Source organism: Diadema antillarum, unplaced genomic scaffold, assembly GCF_040938485.1.
Source record: "Diadema antillarum isolate AM-2024a unplaced genomic scaffold, OU_Dant_1.0 seq00002454_RagTag, whole genome shotgun sequence".
NCBI classification, from domain to species: Eukaryota; Metazoa; Echinodermata; class Echinoidea; order Diadematoida; family Diadematidae; genus Diadema; species Diadema antillarum.
Window position 1 is genome coordinate 1 of NW_027273061.1, and position 15,996 is coordinate 15,996.

The window sequence follows — 15,996 nt, forward strand, 5'->3', positions numbered from 1 at the left end:
ATTACTTCTTTCAGAAAAGATAATGTGATATTCAAAGATATTGCTCAGCTACAGTACAGGTTTTATTTTGTAAAGGTGAATGTACACAGCTTCAGTTGGAGTCTTGTGTAACATGTCGATCACTTTGCAGTAGAACTGAATCCACCCTCCACCTGCATATAAGCATTGCTCTAAAATGTTTCCTAGATGATCTTTTCAATAGCTACATGATGTGCCACTTTGACTTATTTCTCTTTCCATGATAAATGTGCAGATACGAAAAAGTGGTTGGTGACACTCCATCGTGGGCGAAGCTCAAGTCTGAGAGAGCGACAGAGGAAGGTGAGTCTTTGATGAAGAAAAACAAGAAATAATCTTCAGAACCCAGAACTGTGGGAGACAAAAGTGGCCTGATTGAATTGGTCTTGCCCACAGGGTTCAAACCGTGAATAGCATCTGTCAGTGAATGTGTGCATCAAAGCTATACAGTATGTCCCCCCCCCCCACCCCCACAAAAAGAAAGTGACTATCAGATTTTTCCATTGATAACAACCGATATGATTAAACCGTCTAAATGCTACTTCAGGGTCTTGAATTATAATGTCTTAGCTCCATTTGGCAGAAAACCCCATTCAGTTTGGTTAAGAGGTCACAGAGAAATGTGGATTGTTGTAAAGCATGTCATGAGTCTGATTCTTCCAAGTTTAGCACTTGAATGCTCTTGGAACTGCATATTGATGTGTAAACATAATAGACAGAACTTGCAGGGAAGGGATTCTTGACATGCTCTACAAAAACCCCAACAGAATAATGTGGATTGTTGTAAAGCATGTCATGAGTCTGATTCTTCCAAGTTTAGCACTTGAATGCTCTTGGAACTGCATAGTAATGTGTAAACACAATAGACTTGGATGGAACTTGGAGGGAAGGGATTCTTTATATGCTCTACAAAAATCCTTATTTCTCTTTGACCACTGAAGCAAATTGAGTGGAGTTTTCTGTAAGATGTGCTCTATGAATTATAGTTTCATGCCCTGAAATTGTGTATGAATTGATTCACTATTTTTGAAGTTATCATTGCAGAGGGTACCATATTTTAATATTTTTTATTTTTTATTTTTTATTTTTATTTATTTATTTTTATTTTATTTATTTATTTATTTATTTTTTTTTTTTGGGGGGGGGACATACGGTATTAATATCAGTAACGGGTGACTTCAGTCATGATTATTGGGCTGAATGCATACTTGAAATAGTTCATTGAGGTCAGTGATAAAGTGGTTCACAATTTGTTACAGAAACTCTCGAATTGTATCCAAGCGGAACCAGCCTTTCCACTCCATGATATCCTGCTGGTACTAAGAAAGTGTCTTTGAAAAAATAACGGCAACAATGTACAATTGTATGATACCAACCTTGGAATTCAAGATAAAGTTGCAACCTGGTTTAGCAATTTGTGTTCTTTGTAAGGTGAAATGATGATTTGAATCTCTTGAGGAATGTACACTGTATTTGCATGTACTGTAAAAGTGACTATTTTGGCACGAGTAATTTGTCGCGCTCGGCCTGGGTAAGATGAGAGTTTCATGTGTTTTGAATTCCGTGGAATCAAAGCAACTACAGAAACATATGGCATGCAAAAATATTCACATGCTTTTATTTTCGGTGCTAGTTTCTGGTTGTGCGAAATGCGCGAAAATTTCCACTCTTACAGTATGTGATTGCATCATCACAAAGTCCATTTAATATTGTAATAATATATTTTTTTTGGTTTTTGACAGATAGAAATACACCAGATGCTATGGCTTTCAATTTGTTATAAGTTGCCAACTTCAAGACAAAGAAAATATTTAATAAAAGCATAAAAAGTTAGAAAGCTGTAAAGGCTATATTGCCATTAGTGGGTTTTGGGACTGTACAGTACTGTCAGGTTTATAACATTCCTGATGAGATAATGAGAAACCTCCTATGAATTATGAAAGAGCATATAATTTTAAGAAGGATTCAACGTCTATTTGATGAAAATTGGTTTTGAAATGGCTGAGATATCCTAAAAAGCAATAATAATAAAAGGCGACAGGCCACTTCTTTTATTAGGATCTCTTTGTTTCACCTTGTTATTGGATATCTCAGTCATTTCAAAACAGATTTTCATCAAATAAACTTTTGATTCCCCTAGAATTGTATGCTCTATGACATCTCACAGAGTGGTTTCTGGATATCTCGCAAAACGTTAAAAGCTAAATCCTCACCTTGACCAGAACTGTACAGTCCCTTTAAGCACATGTTTCTTCCTTGTATGATCTCTGACTTTTGTATGGGTACAACGTGATGACACACCACATTCTGTACACTGTACATGTGCACATGCGAAAGCTGTATGAAGAAGTGTATAAAATGAATGAAAAGGTATACATGTAGGTAATATCTGAGTGTGTAATGGTTCTTTGACACCTTCTATTCCTGTGTGTAGATGATGACAGTGATGCAAGTGATGAGGACGATAACAACCCCTTACTGAGGCATACTGGTGACTACCTCACCACGTACTGAACAGCTCCCCCGGACAAATATCCGTGTCAAGAGACTCACTGACCTCAATAAGAGAGCACAGGTCACAGGTGGGTGGGGTCACCATTGGGTGTGGTCTTAGGTTGGTTTGGCAGAAGGTGGGTGTGTGGTCGTAGGTTGGTTTGGTAGAAGGTGGAAGTGGTCGTAGGTTGCTTTGGCAGAAGGTGGGTGTGGTCGTAGGTTGGTTTGGTAGCATGTGGGTGTGATCGTAGGTTGGTTTGGTGGCAGGTGGGTGTGGTCGTAGGTTGGTTTGGTAGCAGGTGGGTTTGTTTGTATGTTGGTTTGGTAGCAGGTGGGTGTGGTCTTAGGTTGGTTTTGGTAGCAGGTTGGTGTGGTCGTAGGTTGGTTTGGTAGCAGATGGGTTTGTTTGTATGTTGGTTTGGTAGCAGGTGGGTGTGGTCATAGGTTGGTTTGGTAGCAGGTGGGTGTGGTCATAGGCTGGTTTGGTAGCAAGTGGGTGTGGTCGTAGGCTGGCTTGGTCGCAGGTGGGTGTGGTATTGAGATGTTTTGCATGAGACTCTGTAAAAAAGTGATCTTTACATTTATGCAACATAGTAGTCATAAGATTGCCTTTTTGATATGAGAAATACCATTGCCTATTGAAGTGTATGTAAAACTCAATCTTCCTACCAGGTTTCAGAACCTGATTTTGATTGTATGAACGACATACCGTACTGTACTGTAAATGCCATACATTTCACACTGTTTCTATTTTCAGGAAATGTCTAGTGTCATTTGTGTATTAAAAAGCATGTGAAAATATTAAATCAACCCTGATCCTGACATGAAAATGGAGTGCATGTGTACATTTATCTATCCATCGCTGTACTCCATGATCCCATTGCAAAATTAAGGGGGGGGGGGGGGGGGAGTTCCTATCCACAAAAATTGGACTAGCTAAATACTGTACGTGGCATATACCGTGAAAAATGAAATATGGGAATAGGGAAGTTTAAAGCATAATGTTTTCACCAAAGGGAGATACTGGCAGCAACCACAAATCCAATTCATAAGAGGTTGCTATGTCACCACTTCATAACTTTCCCATTTGTCTTTACATGATAATGTTATAAGATTAATATTTGTTTTTAAGCAGCTCCTGCCCATTTTTTTTCCCCCACTGGTTACATTTATTAGCTTGTCACATGACTGAATTTATTTCATTGTTTGGAATTTACTGTTGGTTTCTAATGTAATGCTAGAATATGAAAGTGAATGTGGCCCACAACATTATGAATGTGAAAAAGAAAAGGCTCTAGGTGGGAATGAAAATATGAATGTCTGCTTTATACAAGTTAACCGCTTTTTGCTGTTAGATATACACATGTAGTACCAAAAAGTAATAGTAACCCCTCAATATTCGCCATGATTCCCAGGGCATCGTATCAACGGTAGAGTTCCATCCAGGAGCCCAAGTTGCCTTGGTCGCAGGTCGAGACAAAAGGTTAAACTTATTTCAGGTGAGTGTTCCTCTCCGGCACTTTGAATTTTCAGGCCACTCTTGCTTGTAAAATTCTAAAAAGTGAATTATTTTTAGAATGAGTTTTGTGGTTTGACATTGAAAGGAGAAACATGTTGTAATCACTTTGAACGTGATGTATGCTAACTGTAAATATTGCCAATGTGACTCATTGAAGCTTTACCATGAATTAAATACTGTACAGTGATAATCTGAGTAATAAAACATTTGCAAGAAATTGTTGATAATTTAGAAAGTTTTTTCTTTGTAATCTTGGTATTAGATAATTTTAGTGGTTTCATGTTACAAATTTACCCCTATCTCTGTAGTGAAGTTTCCTGTATGAGCTTTCAGAGCATCATGCAACACCTGTGTCTTTTGCCATTTTCTCAATACAGTGCGTAACTGTTATAACAAAGTCTTTGGAGCTGGCGGTTTTCTGTTCTTATACATGTATATCAATATTTTAAATAGCCGAACAGTAAAGTATACAAAGATATATGGATGGTTATTTTGGGAGCTGAAATTTTACTTGCTTAAACAAGAATTTCGTCGTAGCTGTGTTTTTTTGTAATGGGAGTGTACTGTATAGGGTTTGTGCCTAACCTAGAGGCAAAATGATGCTTTGTGCATTAATCTGAGTTTATCCCCTTCTGGTTGAAAATGTATGAAAATGTATTTTCCCCTTGTCTTTTTGTTTTACTGTTCATATTTAATTTATTTATTTATTTATTTTTTATTTTTTTTTTGCATGGCGTGGATATGGGGGGGGGGGGGATATTAATTGATGGGTAAAGAAGTGCCAAACGAATATATCTTTTGGCTGCTGCCATGGCACATTTATATTGTGTATCTCTATCCACAGGTGGAGGGGAGGCTCAACCCGAAAATCCAGTCCGTGCTATTTGAACGATTTCCGCTGCACTGTGCCCACTTCTCGTCCCACGGCAATGAAGTTGTGGTAGCCAGCAGACACAAGTACTTCTACGTATACGACATGATTGCCGGGAAGATAACAAGAGTGCCAAATATCCAGGGTATGAATAGACTTCACTTCTTTGGGAAGGTGGAATAGATTTAGTCTTCTCTGTGAAACACTCTTTTACTGAATATGTGACTGCCTGGTTCAAGACTCACAAAAAGTCACAAATTAGGATTCTCTGCAGTGAACCAAAATAGTCATTTGGGTTGTCTTACTTGAATTTTTAAAGTTTGTCTTACCTGAGAGAGCAATCTCTTCTCTATCTACTATCAAAATTTGGTTGCTAAAAAAACCCCAAACAAACATTATTTACATATTAACTGGTGTTTTTTGGGCATTTTTTTTTTTTTGAACTGGTGCTGCTTTCGTTGTGATTTTCATTGGAACAGCACATCTGAGTGACCTTAATTTTTAAATACTCTTTGCTCCATTTTCATTAAAACTGCATTCCTGCCTCACTTACTTCATTTACTATTATTTTTTTTATGGGTGCGGGTATCAACAAGTTATCACTTCAAAGCTTTTAGCTTACTCTTTCAAACTACTGTATGTAGAAAAGTGAAAATTCACTTTTGCCTGCTTTTTGTTAGTTTTGAGCTGGGACCGACACATTTGCAACAGATAATTCTGGAATAAGTATACATGCGTCACTGCAGTTTTATGTCTCTATTTCCACCCGTACTTAAAACTCAAAATATCAGTCACACTTATCTGCAAAAAGTTATGGTGCCAATGTACATTTGAAATAGAGTCTTTACTAGGGTAGATTTTGCTGCTTTAAGGGCTGTTGAGGATGAGTCCCGAGTATACCTGGGCAAGCGTCTATGGGAAAAAAACATGTCCTCAACGGTTTAATGAATTGTAGATGTAGCATACATGATCCAAGTGGTGTATGTGGTCTTTAGGCAGTGATATTTACTTTGTAGCCAGCTTACATGATACTCAATACTTTATTTGATCATTTTGTGAACTGTAATCAGTTGAGGGTGGACTGATTTTGCTGTAGCACACATTTCCCATAGACACCTGCTCGATTATAATCGCAACTAGTCTTCAAGGGTTTAACACTGAATGCTGCAAAATTTGAATGACATTAGTGCCATGCTCAAATTTTGATCTGTAGCACCAAGTACAATGTACTCATGTTAGCATGCGATTACAAGTAACCCCAGTCCCATATACATGTATTTGTGATGATTCTTTATATCTTCACCTTGTAATGTTACAGGCATCCATGAACAGAGGCTGTCAAAGTTTGAGGTGTCACCAGATGGGCGATTCATTGCATTTTATGGTTCCTATGGCAACATGTACCTCTTATCTGCGCAGGTATGGGAGTATTCTTTTTGTAAAATAATGTTTCTTTTGTATGATAAAGGATAGTCCACATATTCATATCTATTTTCATCTCTGCCAAGAAGTCATGTAAAGGCATCTTATTCTTTATCTCTCTGTCTATCTACTCACGGAATGTTTTCGCATACGTGTGCATGCATATTTGCATAACAACACTGTATTACAATGTGTGCCCATAGAGGCAGCTGTTCTCTGGAACCCTCTCCATCCTTTCCACTTCTATTCTTTTCTTCTTATTCCTACTCTTCTTGGGCACACATGTGACATGTGATCCCTGGGTTCTGTATAATGTACACTATGTACATTTGTACATCACACATGTTTCACTCCCAACAACATATTAGGGCCTGTGCAATTTTGTATTTATGACTTTGCATTTTTGATATATATTTGTCATAGTCAGACGTCAGCATGTTGGAAAGATTCAATGCATCAATAGTATATTTTAATATCCTATTGTTATAGTCTCAAACATACCTTTTCATTTCACTAGTATTTCAGTCTAATTAGTTACAATGTACCGTTTGGTGATGTGTCGAATTGTTAATTGATTATCATGTATTTATATGTGCATGTGCATTTATATGTGATCTGTTTGTTATTCTTGTCGTGTTATGCTCTGTTATCTTGCCAGTGGAGGAAGATTTTCTGTATTTTTTAAATCAGACAATAAATGATTGAATCTTGAATCTTGAATCTTGAATCTCTCATGTAAGTAATCATTACCTTCAAGGACAAGTTCACCTTCATAGACATGTGCAGTGGCGGATCCAGAGGGGGGCGCAACCGGCGCACGCCCCCCCTTTATTTTCCGTTAAAAACAAAAGAAATGAAAAGAAAAAAAATGAAATGAAACCCGGAAGTGGCACCAGAAATATTAGTCACGCCCCCCCTTTACAAAATTCCTGGATCCGCCCCTGCATGTGGGTTGAGTGAATGCAGCAACATTAGTAGAGCACATTATTGAGAGTTTGAGGAAAATCGGACAATCCATTCAAAAGTTATGAATTTTTGAAGTTTCTGCTCACTCAAGGCTGGATGAGAAGACTACTATAGCTTGTGATGTCACATGAGTACAACGATATAAAGAAAGAATATAGAAAATTCAACATATTTTCACTTTTCTCACATAACAAAAGAACACTTGACTTCTCTCTTTCAGAAGGCAGGGGGAATAATATTACCCTTAACATATGTCAGTAACAAGTTGAAGAAATGTGCACTCTATTCAAAAAGTAAAGTTTTGTGAAATTCTCTTTTTATTTTCTTTATATGGTTGTACGCATATGACATCATACACTTAGTAGTCTTCTCATTCAGCAGTGACTACGCATATACTTTAAAAATTCATAACTTTTGAACGGATTGTCCGATTTTCCCCAAACTTTCACTGATGTGTTCTACTAATATTGCTGCATTCACTCAATCCACATGTATATAAAGGTGGACTTGTCCTTTAACTGCTACATGTGGACTTTTGTTTTCACTTAAATTTGGTATGTGTGTGTTTGGTCAAGCACAGCTGCCAAGTCTATGATTTTGAAGGAGGCTCCCTAAAAATTTAGATATATCCACATGTCCTAACAAGAAAATATAGACATCCTCCTGATTTAGGAACTGATGTCATCTGTTGAGATGCATGTAAAACACAATTATCTCCCTGACTGCTCACTAGAACCTCACTGATTTTGATGTTAAAATGTTGGCACCCTGCGTCATGTGCCAAGGTATTATGTATGCACAGATGAGCTTCAAGGTGAGATTGTGTCAGAGGTCAGATTTCGTCGCCAAAAGTCTGATCAATTGTTTTACAAAGTAAAGGGATGGTATAGTTTTGGTTGAGATGGGGATTCAAGTTTTAACTTTTTATTAGATATTTAGAAACTGCCTACGGGTGTATATGAAATATGAAGAGTATACCATTCTAAATGGCATTTAAAGGTTTTTTTTTTAATGAAAATCAGTCTTGAAATGGCTGAGATATCCAGAAAGAAAGAGGTCCTAGTAAAAGCTGGGTCCCTTCTTTTATTTCGACTTTATTTTACTTTGTTTTTTTCTATATCTCAGCCATTTCAAAACCAATTTTTATCAAATTAAAACTTTGAACTCGTCTTAGAATTTGTATCCTCTTTAATATTTTGTATAAGTGGTTTCTAATTACCTTGTACAATGTTAAAACTTAAATCCTCATCTCAATCAAATCTATATACCATGGTAATCCCTTTAAACATCTAGTAAAATTGAATGTTGCAGGTATATTCAAAGTCAGAGGATAAAAGGGAATATTCTTTCATGTAATACTGAGGATAGAATCTGATGAAGGACTAATGCCTTGGCCAGTGTCAGAGAATATTCATAGTAATTTTAAACAACCGTTCAGAAATATGTGTTGAAAAACACTATGCTGTACCAGCATAAAACTGAAAGATATAATAATATCATAACAGTTCTGCATGTAGGCACAGCAATTTTGAGGTGCATTTTACACTCACAACACTATCTTCAGGAACTGCTCATAGAAAATGCTCGGTCTGTGAGCAAATGAAAATTGTAAAAGTCTATAAAAGCTGTCTTGAATTGTTTTGTAGAACTTGAATAATTTTTCTACCTGTTGTAATTCTTTTCAGACCAAGGAAGTTGATCCACAACACTGAAGATGAACGGCACGGTTGATGCAATCACCTTCACTGAAGACGGGTCAAGGATGATGTCGTTTGGTGGTGAGGTTTTTACTGTCATGCCAAGATTTGTGAGGTGCAATGATGCAGTGAATGCTCGGTGATGTTAGACTTTGAATATCCTGGGTGATCATTAGAGTACAGAATTAATGACTTTTACATTTATCCATTTTTATTCTTTGAAATATGATGAGTCTGAAATATAGGCATTATCAGGCATATGCTATGACTCATGTAGCATATATGCTGATACATGTATGTTTTTATACTTGTTGAAGGCTAGCTAATGCTCATGAAATATTTGGTTGGCTATCACCCCCCCCCCCCTCCATAAAACTCTGTAATGCCAAAGGAGGAGAATTTCCTTATGCATAATGATACCCATATCTAGAGTATATGTTTGCATTTGTACTTTTCTAATGAATGAAAATCACATTCAAGAGAAATGCACAGAGAAAAGTACAACCTAAACTTTCTTTTATAATGTCCATATACAAGTAATCTCTTTTAGTAGCTGCATAGCCTGAAGAGAAGTATGACATTATCTTGGTGTAACTGTAAGATAATGACTGAGAATACACTCCAGCTGAGTCATAATATACAGGTATTGACTGACTTTTAGGGCATCGTTAACATCATTGCCTTAAGGGGTCTCTTTTCCATACTATGACTCTTGTAGCAGGCTTCTTGGGTCATAGCATGGAGTACTTGAGGTCCCAAGAGGCAATAGTAGCAACAATGCCCAAAACAAAGGTAGTCCATATCTGCTTTGTATACCAAACTAGATATTACCTGATTGTGCGAGTCAATTCACACATCTATGCTGTCATAGATGTCTCCATTGCGATCGCATCGGATGAGGGTTACCTCTAGCGTTGTAGAAGACAACCGTTTATAGTCCATGTATTATACTTACTGCTACGAATCAAAAGGCGATGGTGTAGTACTATGGGATACCATGTGGTTGAAGGCAGTTGTTGCATGTATGCCCCCAACTTAAACCGGTCAGTCTGTGATTGTCCACAGATGATGGTGAAGTGTATGTGTGGGACATGAACACCAGAGACTGCATCCACAAGTTTGTAGACAGGGGCTGCATCAAAGGAACTACCATATCTTCATCCAGGGGGAACCACTACTTTGCCACAGGGTAAGACATTGCTGTCACTTTAGGGCTCCCTTTTGTTTTTCTTTTTCCTTTTTTGGTTGGGTGTTGCTGCTGTTTTCTTAGAACAAGAAACTGTTGGTAAAGATTCCATTTAAAAAGAGGAAGCGCACACACAAAAATATGGCATGATGTGAATAGTTCTTTTCATGACATACATCAGCCTACTCAGAGACATGCATCAACCTTATCAGATTAAAAGTCATGAAAACATTTACCTCATTCTTTTCAGGATTAATTTTATTCTTGTGAAGTACTCATGGAAATCACAGTATGTTTGTTTTTGCATGCAATTTCAGTAGCTTTATCCAACCAGCGAATAATTTATAGTACATTAATTTGTCTAAAATGTCATCAGATAAACTTGATTTTACATAGTGACACTGTTCTCCCTTTCTCCTCTTTAAAAAAAAAAAAAAAAAGAAAGAAAGAAAAAAAAGAAAACAAGAAAAAAGATGAATGAATGAACATGAACAGAGAGAAGAAATTAACTGTAGTACTGTGAGGTCATCTTCAGGAATGAAAGTGCTGCTTATGCGGTACTTTTTTTTCTTCAATACAATTGTTTGACCTTACAGATCAGAAAGTGGTATCATCAATCTGTATGATGAGCAGTGCCTGAGTCACACCAACCCATCACCTCTCAAGGCCATCATGAACCTCACCACACCCATCACAGCAACCAGGTTCAACTCGGCCAATGAGATCCTCGCCGCCATCTCTACGCATTCCCCAAACATCATCAAGTTTGTGAGTTCAGTCTTGTTGAAAACTTGCCACAAGATGTGAAATTACGTTCTTCTCATATATACCATGATATGAACATATCTTCGGCTGAGAATGAGAAGAGCATTTTAAAAGTTGCCCCGAACACTATAGCTTTAGTAGCAATGTAACATCCTTATCATTCCTATCCAACAATATTGTGTTCATAAGGACAGCATATTGTTTAAAAGTTTCCAGGTACTTTTAAAGTGGCTTCTAGTGCTGTATCTGTTGCCTTCTTTTTTTCTTTTTTCTTTTTTTTTTGAGAGAGAGAGAGAGAGAGAGGAAGAGGGGGAAAAAGTATGTCAGAGGTTTTATCATATTACTGAAATTTATGTCATTGTTACCACAGAATGTAAGAAGTCATTTATGCTTATTTTGGTTTGGTTATGGTTATTCATAGGTTTGCATTGTACGGCAATACATTGTAGTAACATCTGTTATTGCAAGCTAAACGTTGATGTACATTTTCTGTTTCTATTGTTTCAATAGTTTATTGTATCAATTGAAGACTTTAAGGATGGGAAAAGTTGAGGGCATGTAAAAGTGGGAAAGTCGAACTCAGAATTATCGAGGCATAGCCCAGGAGCTCTGGTAAGGAATGCACCCCTGGAAGTGGTGCAGATGTCGTGTTATTTTTCAGTGTGTTGGCTTGTAATGTCCTTAGTTACCAGGGAAAAAGTGATGGTGTCTTTTTAAACAGATTAACCCTAACTTTAACCTGGGGGGGGGGGGGGGGGAATTCCGCGACCATTCCGCCGCGCAAAATTTTTTGACCGCGCCGCTCGCTGACTTTTTACTTTCAAGTCTTGCGCAACTTTTGAGACCAAATTTGTTGCACCTGGGCATACCGTTCCGAAGCCACGCCCCTTCAAAAAATTTTCGTCAACCCCAAAATTGCTCAAAAACGTGATTTTGTGTACAAAGTCAATACAAATTGTGTTTTTTCAATTAATTCATATAAAGATTCATATTTTCAATTTTAATGGCTGAAATAAATTTATTTTAGTATAATTATGCTTCTAAAGATGTGTATGACAAATTCTGCTGAAAAAAACAACAAAAACAAAAGTTCGAAAAAACAAAGAAATACATAAAAATGATAAAACAATAAAAAACATAAGAAATTAATTTTGATACTGAATTTTTTTTACGCACAAATGTTCGGAATGTCACTAGAAATATTTACACCAAAAATCAGCATTCCATAAGCTTTTATAAGCCAATTACAGACGAAAATGAGGTTTTTTGGATATATTTGCATAATTAATTTAAAATAGAAAATGCAAATTTTGTGAAAATTTAACATAACAGTCTTGTAGATTACATCTGGCTTTATGTTCATGCAAAATTTTGCGGCGATTGCGCGATCAACGGCCGAGATCTGAAGGGGGGGCCATAATGCCCCCCCCCCCCCCCAGGAATTCAAGCTTGCCAAATAGCCCAGGTAAGTTAGGGTTAAGGACCCCAACATATCTTTATGTACAGTATGTCCCCCCAAAAAATTACAATCAGATTTTCGCATTGATTTTACCCAATATGATTAAACTGCCTAAATGCTACTTCAGGGTCTTAAAATATAACTTCTTAGCTCTATTTTGCAGAAAACCCCGTCCGACTTGGTTTAACAGTCACAGAGAAATGTGGATTGTTGTAAAGCATGTCACAACTTGAGTCTGATTCTTTCAAGTTTAGCACTTCGATGATCTTGTGTGTGAATACAATAGACAGAACTTGAAGGGAAGAAATTCCTGACATCCTCTACAAAATTCCACATTTCCCTGTGACCATTGAAGCAAATCGAATGGGGTTTTCTGTAAGATGTTGGCAATGAGTTATAGTTTCATACCTTGAAATTGTATTTGGATTGATTCATTATTCTCAAAGCTATCGTTGTGGAGGTACCATTGTATTTTCTTTTTGGGACGTGTGGTATAATGTTGATCTTAACTTGAACTTCTTTGTGTCCATTGTGGTAGGTCCACCTACCATCTGTACAGATCTTCCAGAATTTTCCACGAGGTGATGAGAATCTGAATGTTCCATACACCATGGACTTCTCCCCGAGGAGTGGCTACTTTGCCATTGGAAATGATAGAGGAACTGTGCAGCTATACAGGTAAGTGTGATGCGAGGTTCTCTTTTTCTTTTTTCCCCCCTTTTCAGAGTAAATGTGAAGGATGATTAGTATCAAATTACTGACAAAAAACAAAGAAGTATTGTTTGGACACCACAAATTGTGTACATACAGTGGACTCCCGTTATAACGAAGTCCTCAGGACTGGCAGTTTTCTTTCGTTACATCAAACCTTCGTTTTAACCGAACAAATAAGCAATAAAAAAACATAGAGGAGATGATGTTGAGGCCTGAATTTTTACTTTGTTGTAACCAGAACTTTGTTATAACCGTGTTCATTATAACGGGAGCGCACTGTATTGTATATTTCTACATCATAAATGTTGTCTAATTGTCAACTTTTGCTTTGATAGAAATAGCTCTGAAGGAAATATTTTTTTGAGGCACTGCACACTTTCAGTTTGTCCTTAATTCTGGTTCCCTACTGCAATAATACTGTATATACCATATATTTTGCTAGTCTAAATTTTTGCGAATCGGGAATTCCCAACCATTTCGCAAGTGGTTAAATTTGCGATTGTGGAGTCCTGTACAGAACGGAGAAATGTGCTAGCGTACGTCACATCCACAGGAACAGAGTCAATATTTTCGTGTGTTTTTAATTTCACAAATAGCACGCGACTCGCGAAATTCGCGAAAATAAAAACCTCGCGAAATATTCAGCGTATACAGTAATGAAATGACTTTGAGTATCTCATCATTCATATCTTTGATTTAATAAGGATTTTGCAATTGTCATTGTGGCAATTGTTGTGATCATCTTCTTGCCTGTAAATTATTAGCAGGTTTCTCTTGATAGGGAAAATGTAATTTTTTCAGTGTAATTTGTGATCAAATCATTTCAGATTGAAGCACTATGCTGACTACTAAAGTGTTTGGTGGTCGTGGATGATGTCGATAACGTGAAGAGCCGACAGCAGGGCTGGTTAGTTGCAGCTGGGTCTATCAAATGGACATCTTTGCCAGGACTTCATTCTACCTAGACGGTGACGACCCAAGGATTCTGAACAAGCTGCCTGGATGCACAGTCGAAGACCTTCGCTCTGATGAAATCACAGCTCAGAATTCACTAGGTCGCAATATTTGATCTTACTCAAACCTTCTTGTGCTCTGTGTACTAATACATGTAGGTCCTAATGTCCAGAATCAGTAGGTCCTAATGTCCGGAAGTGGACTAATGTCCAGACTTGGACTGTTGGTGAAAATTGATCAAGCGATCGTGATTACCTTTTTCTTGTTGTCATGATCTCATTCGTATGAGACAGACTCAAACTTTTAACTCGTCTAGGATGTCCAAGGCCAATAAAATAATTTTTAATGTAATTCCCTTTTAAAAAACTTTGCTAATCATAGCATTGTGCAAGGAATGTGAAGGTTGAATACTGTAATGCCATTTTGAGATCAAGATTTAAATTACATTTTTGAAGATTACTTTGCAATAGGGCCAGTTTATGCTGGCAAACGCAAAATGTTAAGAAATATCAGTTTTTGCTCTATCATTTACACTAGTGAGAATGTGCTTTCCCTCAAAACTTATGTTGTTTGTTTTATTGTTTGTTTGTTTTTTGTCATTTGCCCTTACATGCCCCCCCCCCCTTTAGTCATTGAGACAGAATACATTAACAAGAGTAGGATTGAGAGTCACATTGCAAAAAGCCAGAATTTTCATTTGCAAAAACCTCCAAAAGACCAGTAAAGTGTCTCAAAAAGGCAGCATCTTTGAATTGGATTTCTTGCCAAGTTTTTTGTGAAGTTTTCTGTAGTTGTCTAGCAACTTCAGACAAAAGTCCAGAATGTGGAAAAAAAATCTGGTAGGCTGTCAGCTAATGTAAATGCTCCATATTGTAGTCTCAGAATGCATTACAATTCCCAAGTGTATTAGTAATGACTTTGACACATTTTGTGTATGATTAATCTTGATTCAAATGTGATTCTAGATCTGCTGCGATAATTCATGCATTTTGTGTTCTTTTAGTTCTTTCTCTGCTCCATCAATTATTTGTGCATCAAGTAATAGACTTTATGGAATTGCTGGATAATGGATTGAACCATAATTTTTAGATTGTAGATCATACATTCGTATATAGTACACTCCTGTTATAATGAGCATGGTTTAAACAAATCTTGTTACAACAAAGAAAAAAATCAGGTCCAAGATTTTTATCTATAGGACATTGTGTAGAGTTCCTTAAAGAAATGCTGGATCCATGTTGTGTACAATTGAACTTTTTGACAGAAGTGTAGTCAGTTCTACCAGTCCCAAACAGTAACCTCTCCAAAGTACTGATTTTTTTTTGAAGAAAATAGAGATATCAGGCAATGATCAAAAGTGATTTTTCTCCAAAATGTGCTAAATCCAATGTGCTAAATTTCTGTTGTGTTTCAAAAAGTGCTGAATCCAGCATGATCCAATCAGAAACCTGCAGTGTGTGCATGCTTTACTACACTTTGAACCAAGAGTAGGCTAGGCTGGCTAGCTTTCTTAATAATAATAATAATAATAATAGCTGCTTATGTAGCGCATAATATTCCTGGAATCTCTATGCGCTTTACATAATTGAGTAGAATACCATAAACTACAACTTACATAATTTTAACAAAACAATATAATTAAACATACACAATACAACATATCATAATCATTTAATAACAGAACAAATATGTTTTTAAGGACTTGAGGAAAGTGTGAGTACATGTGATGGCCCTAAGATGACTTGGTAATTTGTTCCAGAGTACAGATGCTGCTGACTGAAAAGCCCGATCCCCATATGAACATGTTTTGGTCATTGGTGTAATTAATAAATTCTGGCTAGAAGATCGTAAATTTCTTTGTGGAATATATTCAGTGATCATGTCTGACAAATATATAGGGGACTTATTTATCAATGTTCTATGACATGATGC

The 15,996-nt window shown here is 36.9% G+C and overlaps 1 protein-coding gene across 1 annotated transcript; it reads left to right on the forward strand.

Moving 5' to 3' along the window:
• Positions 1–253: 253 nt before the first annotated feature.
• On the forward strand, positions 254–14,042 carry LOC139714822 (U3 small nucleolar RNA-associated protein 18 homolog; the record flags this gene model as incomplete). Its single annotated transcript, XM_071626478.1, is given in 11 exon segments — positions 254–325; positions 2,463–2,526; positions 2,528–2,593; positions 3,927–4,010; positions 4,875–5,046; positions 6,220–6,328; positions 8,985–9,067; positions 10,052–10,175; positions 10,769–10,940; positions 12,935–13,074; positions 13,938–14,042. Coding segments are annotated over 11 exon segments (1,111 nt in total), but the record flags the coding sequence as incomplete, so codon positions are not given.
• Between the last annotated feature and the right edge of the window lie 1,954 nt (positions 14,043–15,996).